The 14,817-nt window shown below is 46.9% G+C and overlaps 1 protein-coding gene across 3 annotated transcripts in view; it reads right to left on the reverse strand.

The window, feature by feature from the left end:
* LOC116991197 (proprotein convertase subtilisin/kexin type 7-like) overlaps positions 1-14,817 on the reverse strand; it is a 133,352-nt gene that overhangs the window by 99,481 nt on the left and 19,054 nt on the right. For all 3 annotated transcript variants that reach the window (XR_004416710.1, XM_033049582.1, XM_033049583.1), the window contains exons 4-7: positions 11,794-11,956; positions 9,994-10,084; positions 9,110-9,164; positions 1,028-1,166 (exon numbers count right to left, since the gene is read on the reverse strand). Coding sequence is in view for 2 of the 3 variants with exons in the window: in XM_033049582.1 (XP_032905473.1) it covers positions 1,028-1,166; positions 9,110-9,164; positions 9,994-10,084; positions 11,794-11,956 (448 nt within the window). In the remaining variant the exon portion in view is untranslated. The remainder of the gene's footprint in view (positions 1-1,027; positions 1,167-9,109; positions 9,165-9,993; positions 10,085-11,793; positions 11,957-14,817) is intronic.

The raw sequence follows: 14,817 nt of genomic DNA on the forward strand, positions 1-14,817 counted from the left end.
TGGGCCTGGAGGCACAGCTTGCACCCGTCTGCTCTGGCCACCCGTGGGGGGGGCACTCGGGACAGCGCCGGAGATCCTGCCTGCGGATGAGGCGCAGGTCTGTGCCACGTCTCCCTCCTCCAATCATCGCGCCCTCGATCATCCGTCCCACCCCCACTGCCTCGCGGAAAGCGGAGATATTAAAATTGGGATCACAAAACTTGGGGGGGATGTCCCCCACCTCTCAAAACATGGGGGGGGGCGGGTTTTCCGCCCCTGGTGGAATCAGACACGATAATGGCATTTAAGAGGCTTTGATAGAGGCACATGAATATGCAGGGACGTCCCTCACAAGTAGGCAGCGGAGATCAGTTTAACTTGGCATCATGCTCAGCAATGAAACTGATGGATAAGACCTAGCTCCTGCGCTACTCTGTGTTCTGGTAGACCAACTGACCTGCACATTGAGAGTATGGAGGAATTGTAAACCACAAGGGAATGTCACAGCTCTGATTGTTACAGGGTCATGGGAATGTCAAGCAATGCACAAATTTGGAGCAAAGTTTGCCAAAGTTGGGCAAAATAAAGTATTTTATTTCCCCCGTTCATGAAAATAAGTTAATAAAATTCTAGGAACAGGACTAAACTAGGCCATTTAGTCTATCAAGTCTACCCCGACTCTCAGTCTGAAGAAGGGTCTCGACCCGAAACGTCACCCATTCCTTCTCTCCAGAGATGCTGCCTGACCCGCTGAGTTACTCCAGCGTTTCGCATCTATCTTCGGGGCGGTTGAGGCAGGCCGACCTGGCAGCCTCAACGAAGAGAGACCCGGTGAGCTGCCCGCGTCCACAGGCCTGGCTCGCTGCCAAGCGATTGAAAGAACCATTGTGCCTGGAATAAATACACAAATATCCAGGGCACTCTCTTTGCCCGAACCATCAGAATGCCATTGGCAGAGGCCGCCATGAATACTCCAGTAAATGCTTTCCTGCTCTTTGCATTTACCGTGTGAGTGACCCCCACATGGGATCCTTGCCTGGCAACTTACCAATGGTGACGGTATAGATGGAGTTGGCGTAACCATCATAGTTGCAGTTGTCCTCGTACTGCCCTCCATTCCCACTGGCCACCACAAAGATACTTCCAAAGCCACGACGGCCAGCCATGACGCCGTGCTGTAACGCGGCCTGCACAGGGCGCACAAAGGGTTAAAAATCAATCATCGGCAATGGAAAGATGCTCGCACCTTAGTGACGTCCTCTGCAATGGTCATAAACACTCATGGGGATTGCCAATCCATTCTGTCAATGGCTTAGAGTGGAGGAGGGAACTGCAGGAAGAAAGACACAAAGTGCTGCAGTAACTCAGCGGGTCAGGCAGCATCTCTGGAGAAAAGGAATAGGTGACGTTTCAGGTCGGGTTACAGAACTGTCTCGACCTGAAATGTCAGCTAGTGCTTCTCTCCAGAGATGCTGCCAGTGCAGCATGGAACTAGGCTCTTCGGCCCATCGTGTCCAGGGCCACCTCCAATCACCCGTACACACCAGTTCTGTTTTCCCCACTTTCTCATCCATTCCCTACACTCTACGGGCAATTTGACAAAGGCCAATTAACCCACAAACTGGCATGTGGGAGGAAACCGGAGCACCAGGAGAAAACCCACGTGGTCACAAACTTCGCACAGACAGCTCCAGAGTTCAAAATGGAACTGGGGCCTCAGGTGCTGTGAAGCAGGTCTACCAGCTGAGCCACTGTGCTGCCCCGAGGCCAGTGAACATCAGAAATACTCCACCTCCACGGGTAGTGGATGCCACAGATATGATTCAAGGTGGAGATGGATAAACATTTGAATGGAGGTTTTTGGGGAACTGCCTCAGGAGAGGAGTGGAGGGCAGCATAGATCAGCAATGATTACATTGAATGGTTGGGCAAGGTTGAGGAGTTTGGTGGCCAACTCCTGCTTGTGATTGTTCAAAAGCAAATGGTTCCCTTTATTACTCTCCAACGCCAGAGGCGGCACAGTGGCGCAGCGGTAGAGTTGCTGCCTTACTGCGCCAGAGGCCCGGGTTCAACCCTGATGACGGGTGCTCTGTCTGTACAGAGTTTGCACGTTCTCCCCGTGACCTGCATGGGTTTTCTCCAGGTGCTCCGGTTTCCTCCCACACTCCAAAGGCGTATAGGTTTCTAGGTTAATTGGCTTCGGTGTAATTGTGTGTGTGTGCGTGGGTGTGCGAGTGTGCGTGTGTGTGTGCGTGCATGTGTGTAGGATAGTGCACGTGTACGGGGATTTCTGGTCGGCATGGGCTCGGTGGGCCGAACGACCACACTGCTTCCAGTGGTGAATCTCTGGAATTCTCTGCCACAGAAGGTAGTTGAGGCCAGTTCATTGGCTATATTTAAGAGGGAGTTAGATGTGGCCCTTGTGGTTAAAGGGATCAGGAGGTATGGAGAGAAGGCAGGTACAGGATACTGAGTTGGATGATCAGCCATGATCATATTGAATGGCAGAGCAGGGTCGAAGGGCCGAATGGCCTACTCCTGCACCTATTTTCTATGTTTCTGTGTTTCCACACGGCATCCCTAAAGCCAGCTGTGGCACCTTTGATAGCACACACATCTGAGTCCCCAATTTGTGGGTTCAAGACCCACTCCGGAGAAACAAGCACAGATTTTGTCAGTGCAGTAGTTAGTGCTAATTGAAGACAGGGAACAAGGTTAAGACAAGAGCAAACAAATGTTAGAAAGTGGGTGCTTAAAAAGTATTTGTTTTGCACACAGAACTGAATTTTCTGTTAGAAAGCATTGTTTCAACAGGCCAAAAATATTTAATGAAAAATAATCCAGTGGTATGACAATTCCCCTCTAGATATTGCACTCCAAATATCAGACAAAGCCTTTTATTAAGGGTGGATGTCTGACTCACTCTTTAGCGAGCCCATTTGCTTTAAGCTCCTTGCATGATGGGTTAGAGGATGCTGTTCTGGTCATTAACAACATTGATGCCAACACCACATTCCAATCATTGAACCTCAGCCTTCTTAAAAAGCACACGCGCATAATTTAATCAGAAATGTGAAGCTACTGTTCCAAACCCTTTTATGTGGCCTTTTCTTTTTTTTTTTTTTTTTTTTTTTTTTTGCTATACTCACACTGCAATCCTGTCCTTTACTGCCACCTTGTCTAAGTCGTGCAAGTGTTTGCTGCTTGCCATTCTTTGCAGGCAAACAATCCTTACAACTTGCTTTAATTCCAGTGAAGCCAGCTCAGCAAACTCCAAGCTTATTAAAAGCAGAATACATTTTACGGCAATGAATTGGGAACAAACTTCCCAGAAAGTGGACGTTAGTTCTGCTGTGTTGCAGTGGCAGAAACGGATGTAAAATTATAAAATGTTGCTCCCAAATCAGGATATTTCAGCCTTCAAGATAGTAATAATCTCTTGCTTGATCCAGGCACATTTTACAGAATGCATCATCTTTTTAGAAGGATGAGAGGATATCTCATTGAAACATATAAGATTGTTAAGGGCTTGGACACGCTAGAGGCAGGAAACGTGATCCCGATGTTGGGGGAGTCCAGAACCAGGGGCCACAGTTTAAGAATAAGGAGTAAGCCATTTAGAACGGAGACGAGGAAACATTTTTTCTCACAGAGAGTGGTGAGTCTGTGGAATTCTCTGCCTCAGAGGGCGGTGGGGGCAGGTTCTCTGGATGCTTTCAAGAGAGCTAGATAGGGCTCCTAAAAATAGCGGAGTCAGGGGATATGGGGAGAAGGCAGGAACGGGGTACTGATTGGGGATCAGCCATGATCACATTGAATGGCGGTGCTAGCTCGAAGGGCCGAATGGCCTACTCCTGCACCTATTGTCTATTATCTTCATCTTTATTAGTTCTAGGAGCAAAATTAGACCATTTTGCCCATCAAGTCTGCTCCACCATTCAATCATAGCTGGTCTATCCTTCCCTCTCAACCCCAGTCTCCTGCTTTTTACCCATAACCCTTGACACCCTAATCAAGAATCAATCAATCTCCAACCTTAAAAATACCCAATGACTTGCCATCTGTGGCAATGAATTCTATAGATTCACCACTTTTTGACCAAAGAAATTCCTCTTCATCTCCTTTTATTCTGAGGCTCTGGCCTCTGGTGCTAGACTCTTCCACTAGTGGAAACAACCTCACCACAATCACTCTATCCAGGCCTTTCACTTTTCGTTAAGTTTCAATGAGGCTCCCCCCGCTCATCCCTCTAAATAGCAGCGAGTACAGGCCCAGTGTCGTCTAACGCTTATCATACGTTAACCCAATCATTCCTGGGGTCATTCTGGTAAACGTCCTCTGGCCCCTCTCCAATGCCAGCACGTCGATGCTCAGATATGGGGTCCAAAACGGCTCACAATACTCCAAATATGGTCTGACCAGTGCCTCTTAAAGCCTCAGCGTTATACAATCCTGTTTTGATATTCCAGTCCTCTCGAAATAAATGTTAGCCATCTGCTTCTCTGTGCTCTGAACCAGTTCAATATATTCCCCCGCGCCTAAGTTCCTGAAGAGCGCTCCTGCCGGGACAATAGCAACAGCCTACATTTCCAAAGCGCCTTCAAAGGAGCAAAAAAAAATTCAGCCCAAGGTTTTTCTTGTGTGTGTTACAAACAAAATACTGCCCCCTGGACACATTAGCTTAGATTATTGTCACAGGTACAGTGTAATTTGAGGTACAGTGAAAAGCTTTTTTGTTGCATGCTATCCAGTCAGCAAAAAGACTATACATATTACATTCAAGCCGCCCACAGTGTACAGATACTGGGTAAGGATATCACGTTTAGTGCAAGATAAAGCCCAGTAAAGGATGGTCCGACGGTCTCCAAAGAGGAATATTGGGACAGATGTCCAAGAGCATCCCAAATGGAGTTGGAGATTGAGGAGAAAGTTCAGGGAACAAGATAGGGTTGACAGGAGAAGAAACCTCTTCAGCCGATCTTTGGAATTCCTCAAGCTACAGCTCTGTGTTTGCGCAGTTGAGTAGAGTCAAGCACCATAGAATATAGAAACATAGAAAATAGGTGCAGGAGTAGGCCATTCGGCCCTTCGAGCCTGCACCGCCATTCAATATGATCATGGCTGATCATCCAACTCAGTATCCTGTACCTGCCTTCTCTCCCTTTAGCCACAAGGGCCACATCTAACCCTCTTAAATATAGCCAATGAACTGGCCTCAACTACCTTCTGTGACAGAGAGTTCCAGAGACTTACCACTCTCTGTGTGAAAATTTATTTTTCTCATCTCGGTCCTAAAGGATCTCCCCTTTATCCTTAAACTGTGACCCCTTGTCCTGGACTTCCCCAACATCGGGAACAATCTTCCTGCATCTAGCCTGTCCAACCCTTTAAGAATTTTGTACGTTTCTATAAGATCCCCCCTCAATCTTCTAAATTCTAGCGAGTACAAGCCGAGTCTATCCAGTCTTTCTTCATATGAAAGTCCTGACATCCCAGGAATCAGTCTGGTGAACCTTCTCTGTACTCCCTTTATGGCAAGAATGTCTTTCCTCAGATTTGGAGACCAAAACTGGACACAGTACTCCAGGTGTGGTCTCACGGAGACATACAGCATGGAAACGGGGCTTTCTTCAAGAATCATAGATTCACAGCAGGGAAACAGACCCTTCGGCCCACAATCTGCACCCACCATCAACCCCGACAGCACTTCACATTCTCATTAACTCCCCCAGTTTCTACCACTTTACCCGGGCACTAGAGGGGCAATTAACAGAGGCCAGATAACCTATCACAACCTGCGGGTCTTTGGGGTGTGGGAAGAAACCAGGGCACCAACATGAAATGCACATTCCCCACTTGCAAACTGTCTTTCTTATAAGCAGTTCTCAGGAACAGGACTCAGTTATGAGCTGGGGAGAACCTGTACTAATATTTATTCTGTAGGGGAGCCAGGAAAGTGTTGCTGAAGTTATGATCACATCAGCCTTGATTTACATTTTTTTTTCAAAAAGAGATATAACGTGGAGACAGGCACTTTGTCCCAATGCATCCATGCCGGCCATCGATCACCTACCTGTACGGTAGTTCTATGTTACCCCACTTTCACAACCTAGGGGGGCAATTTACCGTGACCAATTAACCTACAAACCTGCACGCCTTTGAGGTGTATGAGGAAACCAGAACACCCAGACAAAACCCACGCGGTCACAGCGAGAATGAACAAGCTCGGTACACACCAAAGATCCTATAGCGGAACAAGATAGACCACTCCTGCTAAATGCAACGGGCTGACGTGTAGTACGCAACGGAACAGAACGTGGGCCTTTTTTTCCATCCATTTTAGTAACCCGACCCGACCCGCTGTGTAATCAACGTTGCGGGGGAACAGTTTGTGTTAATAAATTAAAATTCTGAAAATGAGAAGATTTTTACCAAATAACTTTTATTTTTACGAGGATGTTTCCGTAACCGGCTTCCGTCTCCGCACTAGTATCCTACGGGATCTTTGGTGCGGAGACGGAAGCCGGCTACGGAAATGGGGCCGAAAATTACCCGTGAATCTGCCCATGACCGTACTACGTCTTTTTCATCGAGTGGGCCATCTTGCTCGCTAGAGGATCTTTGGTACAGACAGCGCCCATAGTCCGGGTCTCTGGCTCTGTAAGGCAGCAACTCTACTGCTGTGTCGCCCTCTTGTGTGCCTACCCAGTGATCACCTCCTCCAGTGTAAACACTGGCAGCCAGCAGCAGCCAGTGTGCATCTTGCTCGACTTTTCACTATTTACGCTAAAGAAAGATCCAATGAAGAATTAGCGCGTGGATGCTTCAGAAAATAATTCCCCATTTAACAAACCTTTGCTCATTATCATCTGAAGTCAAATGGCTGACAGTCCCCTTTAAAAATGACCTCAGAAATAGTGGTTTCCTTTGTACCAACCCAAGGCTTCACATGCTGTGCTCAGAACCTTCCAGCTAACAGCTGTTTCCACAATTGCCTTAATTATTCCTTTGCAAAAAAAAGGGAGAAGAAATTCCACGATAAAACCTCAAAGCAGTCACGCCAAGTGGTGCTTAGTTACAGCCAACGGTTCTAATCAGTTACTTTGAAAGAACACTACATTGTTAGCAGGTCCATCCAAGCACACCATGTTACATCCACCAGTCAGAGGCAAGCCCATGATTAATATATTGCCTCTTAACAACCAGACATCCCCTCAGGCTTATGGTGGTACTAAGAAAAACTCCAAGGCGTTACTGTCCAATTTTTGACAGTGCCTTCACTGATAAGATTACAAAGTGAGTCAAATGGACTGTATCGCGTGAGTTACACAAGCCGCAAAAAAAAGCTTTCAGCTTTGTTCCAAACTCTGGACATAGTGAGCCAAATGTTCGCCATTATAGCTGCCTTTGGAGTCAGAAGGTAGTAAGTTCAAGTCCCATTCTTAAAGCCCTGTCCCACGGTGCGAGTTCATTCCAAGAGCTCTCCCGAGTTTTAAAAAAATCGAACTCGTGGTACGCACGAAGAATGAACGTAGCGGGTACGTCGGAGCTCGGGGGCGTCACTTAGCGCTAACGGCAGGTACTCGGGAAGACTCGCTAACGGCAGGCAAGCACGGGAAGACTCGTGAAGATTATTCAACATGTTGAAAAATGTCCACGAGAGCCCCGAGTACCGACGAGTGGCCATTACCGTAAATCTCCGAGTTCGAATCAGGGAAAACTCGGGAGAACTCTTGGAATGAACTCGTACCGTGGGACAGGGGTTTAAAGATCCTGATTGCAGAAATCTAGGCTGGCCTTTCAGCACATAGTGAGTATTAGTTTAGTTTAGAGACACAGTGCAGAAGCAGGTCCTTCGGCCCACCCAGACCGCACCAACCACTGATCCCCAGACACACAAGCAGTATCCTACACGCGAGGGACAATTTGGGCAAGAAATTGAATCATTTACAGCAGGATCACAAAAGTTGCAACAGAACTGCAGTCCTTCTTGTTGATCAGAGAACAAAGTTACATTTTAATTAGCTGTACAACAGCAGGTCGTGTCCTGGCAACACCATCACTTTAATGCATTATTAAAGCTACTCAAAGAAGTTTGATAAATGAGCCAGTTTGATTGTAGCCGTGTGTGCCCCTGCCATTTATAACCCCAGGGCGCTCGGTGCCATGAAGTTCATGCAAGGGTCTCTCGTTATCAGGAACTACAGTCTATTACTCTTGTTTGTTTCAATACAGCTTGGCCTTGCCTGTCCCACCTACGCAATTTTTTTCGGCGACTTGCCGACACCCGTCAAATTTGACGAAAATTTCCAACATGTTGAAAATCCAGCGGCGACCAGAAAAAGGCACGAGTCTTTGGGCGACTACTCACGACCATACAGGCTTCACCCCGCGACATTATGAACTCTTTGCCTAGCTTGACTGTCAGCTCACCCCGATCCATCCATAGGAGCTCAATTGTTATTAAAAAAATATTGAGGAGCCAAACTTCATGTTGGGTCGTGTTGGTTCTTGTGAGATTACAATCCTCTGTCTATTGCATGACTTCCACCCATTCCCAGTGGGAGGTTGTGTAGGGAGGAACTGCAGATGCTGGTTTAAACCGAAGATAGACACAAAATGCTGGAGTAACACAGCAGGGCGGGCAGCATCCCTGGAGAGAAGGGGAATGAGTGGTGGTTCGGGTCGAGACCCTTCTTCAGACCAGTGGGAGGTCGGCGTTTCGCAATTGACCAGGAATTAATTTACTGATCCAGGATGAGATGAGTGCATCGCAAGGCGTTTCATACAAAGATTCTTGCACCGTTAGGCAAATCTTAGTCTTGTTCTGCAACTTCAGAAAGGGACATTGCGATAACATCACTTTAAACAGCAGGAGTGGAGGTGATTGAGTCATTCCTCGGCCAATCAAGCATGATGACCCGACCACTGCAGGTGACTCATGTACGACATTTAAATGCAATTATCCCTCTCCTCGGTATAAAAATGTAAATTGTCCCCAGTCTGTGAAGGATAGAGACAATGTGCGGGGATCACGGGTGGACGTGGACTCGGTGGGCCGAAGGGCCTGCTTCCGCGCTGTATCTCTAAACTAAAAACTAAACCCATTCACACATCCTCGGCCTCTTACCTTCCCCAGTGGGTGAGGACCATCCACAGTCTTCCCATCATCGTCCGGACCCCAGCTGTAGACAACAAGGAACAGGAAACCTGTGACAGGCAAGTTACACACACACACACACACACAAACGGGCAGGGTTGTGGAAGTGCAGCACCACACTTTAGGACCACCATTTGGGGTCTGTACATGAGCCACCACAACCTCACCACCAGACGTTTAAGAAAGAACTGCAGACGCCGGTAAAATCGAAGGAAGACACAAAATGCTGCAGAAACTCAGCGGGTGAGGCAGCATCTCTGGAGAGAAGGAACTGGCAACGTCGCCTATTCCTTCTCTCCATAGATGCTGCCTCACCCGCTGAGTTTCTCCAGCACTTTGTGTCTACCTTCACCACCAGACCCCAGACCAAAGGCTCCATCAGAAAGCAGGGTCTAAAGAAGGGTCTCGACACGAAACGTCTCTCCAGAGACACTGCCTGTCCCGCTGAGTTACTCCAGCTTTTTTGTGTTTATCTTTGGCTCCATCAGGGACCAACCAACTCTCAGCTCCGACACATAGCACAACCCAACCACTTCCAAAAACAAAAACTCACAGACCTGAAGTAGTAAAACCCTCCCCAAGTCAAGATTATTACAGCCCACCCGCCTCACAATGATGCAGCATCTCCCACTGCCCCAGGCCCCACAGCAGAAGCGTCCACATCGCGGGGCTGGAAACTGGAAGTATCCTGAGCTAATTCTGCTACCACCATCATCTACTGCGACAAGTGACGGTTCCCACTGATTGTCGCTGGAAGCTTGCGTCCTTTTCAGAACAGATGATGACAGCGAGGCCAACATATGTAACATGGAAGATGGACATGAAAGAAGACAAGCCCAGTCAGGGATACAAACCTGCAGCTGTAAATGTCATTGATCTGAAAGTGTTTGTTGAAAGCAATGGCCTCGATGCTGTCGGTCAGTGGTCCATCCAGTACACGGATACCTGGAAGGAAAGAACAATCCCGTCATGAGTTTACAAGTGATAGGAGCAGAATTAGGCCATTCGGCCCATGACACGTACTCCACCATTCAGCCATGGCTGATCCAACTTTCCCTCTCAACCCCATTCTCCCGCCTTCGTCCCATAACCCCCGACACCCGTGCTAATCAAGAAACTGACTATCTCTGCCTTGAAAATATCCATTGATGGCCTCTACTGCCTTCCGTGGCAATGAATCGCACACATTTACCACCCTCTGATTAAAGAAGTTCCCCCTCGTCTCCCTTCTAAAGGTACGTTCTTTTATTCTGAGGCTATGACGCCAGCAGTCGCCGATAAAAATCGCCAAGTGGGACAGCCCCTTAAATCTCCCAACTATGAAGATCTCAAGGACATTACAACAGTCAGCTTTCAGCGGTAGACTTTGTGGTCAACAGCACCACCTGCTGGCCCAGCAGTGTGATGCTGCACTGACGGTGTTAGGAGTTTCATTGGCATTTGACCAGGCTAAAGTAAACATGGTCACAGCCTGCTGTGCGGCCCGTCCACTGTTTCTCCTTTGGGAATAGGAAGGAAAGATGCTACACAGCATAGATCAGGACGAGTAAGTGTTTGTTCTAATTGCCCTGGCAGAACATCATTTAATTGCTGAGTTATCGCCTTCCAGCAGCTCATTCAAACCAAAACTCAAACAAAAGCTTTTCACTGTACCTCGGTACACGTGACAATAAACTAAACAGGACTGCTGGTGGAAATGTAAACGGCAGGTGACAGTTTATATCATAGACAGACACAGGTTTATACCAAAGATAGATAGAAAACAATTATATAGAATGGCTAAAAGGACACAAGGTGCTGGAGCAACTCAGCGGAACATGGACAGGTAACGTTTCGGGTTGGGACCCTTCTTCAGACTGATTGTGGGAGGTGGGGCGGAAATTTCAAACTGGAAGTAAGAAAAAATCAGGACCTGCAACAATGACCTCAGGCAAAGGGGTTACCTGATAGGCAGATTTTGTGATTGTGTGACAAGAGGGATACATTATACCTCAGAGGGCGGTGGAGGCAGGTTCTCTGGATGCTTTCAAGAGAGAGCTAGATAGGGCTCTTAAAAATAGCGGAGTCAGGGGATATGGGGAGAAGGCAGGAACGGGGTACTGATTGGGGATGATCAGCCATGATCACATTGAATGGCGGTGCTGGCTCGAAGGGCCGAATGGCCTCCTCCTGCACCGATTGTTTATTGTTGCGAACTATGGAGCTGTTTAATGGACTTTTAGTGAACGGAGATGTGGGAGAAGAGGGAGGGAGGTGTTACCTAATATTGGAGAATTCAATATTCATACCGCTGGGTTGTAAGCTCCCCAAGTGAAATACGAGGAACATTCCTCCAATTTGCGTGTGTCATCACTCTGGCACTGGAGGAGGCCCAGGACAGAGGGGCCAGTTGGGGATAGGAAGGGGAGTTAAAGTGGTTGGCAAACGGGAAATCCAGTGGGCCTTGGTGGGCCGAGCGCGAGTGTTCAGCCAAACGGTCGCGGAGTCTGTCACGCCAGTGTCACGCCAGTGCCCTCTGCTTACGGAATAGTTGCCAGTGATTCAATTGGAGCAAACATTTGATAGAAAGCAGGGAGGAAGGTGCGGAGGGAGGAGGAGATGAAGGAAGGAAGGGGCGAGATGAAAGAGGAGAATGAAGTCCAAGTTACTATTACCTGCAATACGACTTCCAAAGGCCACACCGACTGTGCAGAAGTTGTTTGGGGCAGCAGCAATCTCACCAGCACATCGAGTCCCGTGGTGATTATCACTGCGCTCGTCTGGGTGAGGCATGGGGTCCTCATCGTTCGAATTCAGGTCGTAGCTTCCTTCGGGAGACTGGCAAAAGTTTGGTTGAAAAACACCAGAGTTAGTTATTTTGTCCAGAACTTCCCACACTAGACTACAGATCAGGTGGATAGGGAGGGAGATTTGGCAGCTGTGGAGAAATGGCCAGAGCCACCTTCCCAATCTCCAAGAGGATCTCCATGGGGAACGTGCAACGGAGAGCTACCTCATTGACTACCTGGCCCAACGAGCAGATGTTGGGAAGATTGTTCCCGATGTTGGGGAAGTCCAGAACAAGGGGTCACAGTTTAAGGATAAGGGGGAAGTCTTGTAGGACCGAGATGAGGAAAACTTTTTTTCACACAGAAAGTGGTGAATCTGTTGAATTCTCTGCCACAGAAGGTAGTTGAGGCCAGTTCATTGGCTATATTTAAGAGGGTTAGATGTGACCCTTGTGGCTAAAGGGATCAGGGGGTATGGAGAGAAGGCTGTTCTTTTTACAATCCATGTTCTCGGGGTATCTAAATCTAAATTTTATTAGTTATTTATGTTATGACATCGGATGGAAGCTGCATACCAAATCTCGTTGCGCTTATGTGCAATGACAATAAAAGATATTATTATTATTATTAGGATACTGAGTTGGATGATCAGCCATGCTCATATTGAATGGCAGTGCAGGCTCGAAGGGCCGAATAGCCTACTCCTGCACCTATGTTTCTAAATATCATCGCAAGCGTGCCGTGATGTCACAGAATATAGGAATCGGGAACCAGAGGACAAAGGTTTAAGGTATGGGGCAAAAAAGTTCATAAAGTCCGGTACCTTAACATTTTTGGATATTGTGCATATAAAGACATTAGAAATACCTTTCCGAGTTAGGAATAAAAGCCTTCCTGTTAGTATTCAAAACAAATTTTAACTAAGAGAAGGACATTATAATTTAAGAGGGTTGTGTATTTTTGAAACATGTAAAGTGAGAACCAATGTAAAATATAGATGTGTCTCAGTTTTGGGAGTCAAATTATGGAACGGGCTTAGTGATGAGTTGAAATTTGGTGACTCTGTTGAGTTTCAAAAAAGCCTTAAAATGTAAAATAATTATAATGTAAAATGATTAAAATGTAAAATAAGTAAGGATTACAATTTAGAGGTTTTTTTTTTTTTCTTTCCTTTGTGATGCTGATATTCTAGGTTATCTTATGGATTGTATAGGATAGGCAAAAATAAGCTTTGTGGCTTCAGCCTATTCCTTTTTCGGTCATTGATTATGTGAATGTTGTGTGAAATGCATACAGTGTTGGTTCATATTCACACAGATTGTAAAGTTTTCTTCTTTTTAATGTATGACCAAAATAAACCATTCATTCAAAAATGAATCCTTACAAAGAGCAAAGGTGACCATTCAGCCCATGGAATCTATGCCAGCTCAAACCAATCCCGTTCCTCCAAGATTTTTCCTGTAACACGTTCTCTCCACATTCCTTTCCAAAAACCTCACCCACCCCTCAATTAGCCCCTTCCCCCCGCCAATCTTACCATTCACCAAAACACTGGGGGTAATTTACAGATGCAGGTTTATAACAACCGCAAACACTTGGACAGGTATATGGATAGGAAAGGTTTCGATGGATATGGGCCAAATAGGACTACCTTAGATAGATATCTTGGTCAGCATGGACAAGTTGGGCTGAAGGGCCTGTTTCTGTGCTGTATGATTCTATGACTCAAACTCACCTAAAAAACTGTGTCTTCGGAATGTGGGAGGAAACCAGAGCGCCCGTAGGAAATCCATGCAGTCACCCGGAGAAGGGGCAAACTCCACAGAGAAAGTACCAGTGGTGAGGATTGAACTCTGATCACTGGTGCCGTGAGGTAGGACCTCTACCTGCCACGCCATAGCCTCATCTAACTTTATCTAATCACCCACACAGTGACCAGGGTATAGCTGGTGAGAACAGGTGATATCACTGGCTGATCAAGATCGACGACCAGTTAAGTGACCGGGTGAGAAATCTCAGGTCCGATCCTTACTACGGATGCTGTCTGTGTGGAGTTTGCACATTTTCCCCGTGACCGCGTGGGTGTTCACTCAAATTCCAAAGACATGCAGGTTTGTAGGTTAATTGGCCTCAGTAAATTGTCACGAGTGTACAGGATAGAACTAGTGTACGTGTGATCATTGGTCGGCAAGGACTGGGTGGGCTGAAGGGCCTGTTTCCACGCTATCTCTCTAAAACCAAGGGTTCCCAACCTGGGGTAAATTTATCCCCAGGGGGGTAAATTTCACCTACCCAGGGGGTACATTTGTTGATTTGTACATATTTTTTCTCATTGACTGACTGTGTTCAGTTCTGGTACATCATTCTGAAGAAGGGTTTCGGCCCGAAACGTCGCCTATTTCCTTCGCTCCATAGATGCTGCTGCACCCGCTGAGTTCCTCCAGCAATTTTGTGTACCTTCTGGTACATCATTAGTTGTTCATAAATAAGTGAAATAACATTGTTATGTGCTATTAAAGTTGCCGGGGTGAACAGGACGAAAAAGGTTGGGAACCACTGCTCTAAACTAAAGTAACAGGCCTTTTTAATGCACATAATCATCACATTTTACATAACTATCCTCCCTTAACTGTAACTTTATGGATAAATGACTCTGCTTTTACCAAGAGGGGTTGCTGCAGTATTTCCTCTATGTTCCTCCACTCTTTTCTGGATAAGATGTCCACTCAATGAAGCATTTGCTGCAAGCCTTACATCCTGCCGCCACCTCAACCATTCAACAGATGATAGCAATGTCAACATGGACACATTATGGTATCCTCCCACTCCTTTCCCGTTCTTCTGCGTATCTAGCCTTCCCACCATCGAAGGAATCTATAGGAGGCTCTGCATCATCAAAGACCACTACCA

The sequence above is a fragment of the Amblyraja radiata genome, chromosome 33, assembly GCF_010909765.2.
Source record: "Amblyraja radiata isolate CabotCenter1 chromosome 33, sAmbRad1.1.pri, whole genome shotgun sequence".
Lineage (NCBI taxonomy): Eukaryota > Metazoa > Chordata > Chondrichthyes > Rajiformes > Rajidae > Amblyraja > Amblyraja radiata.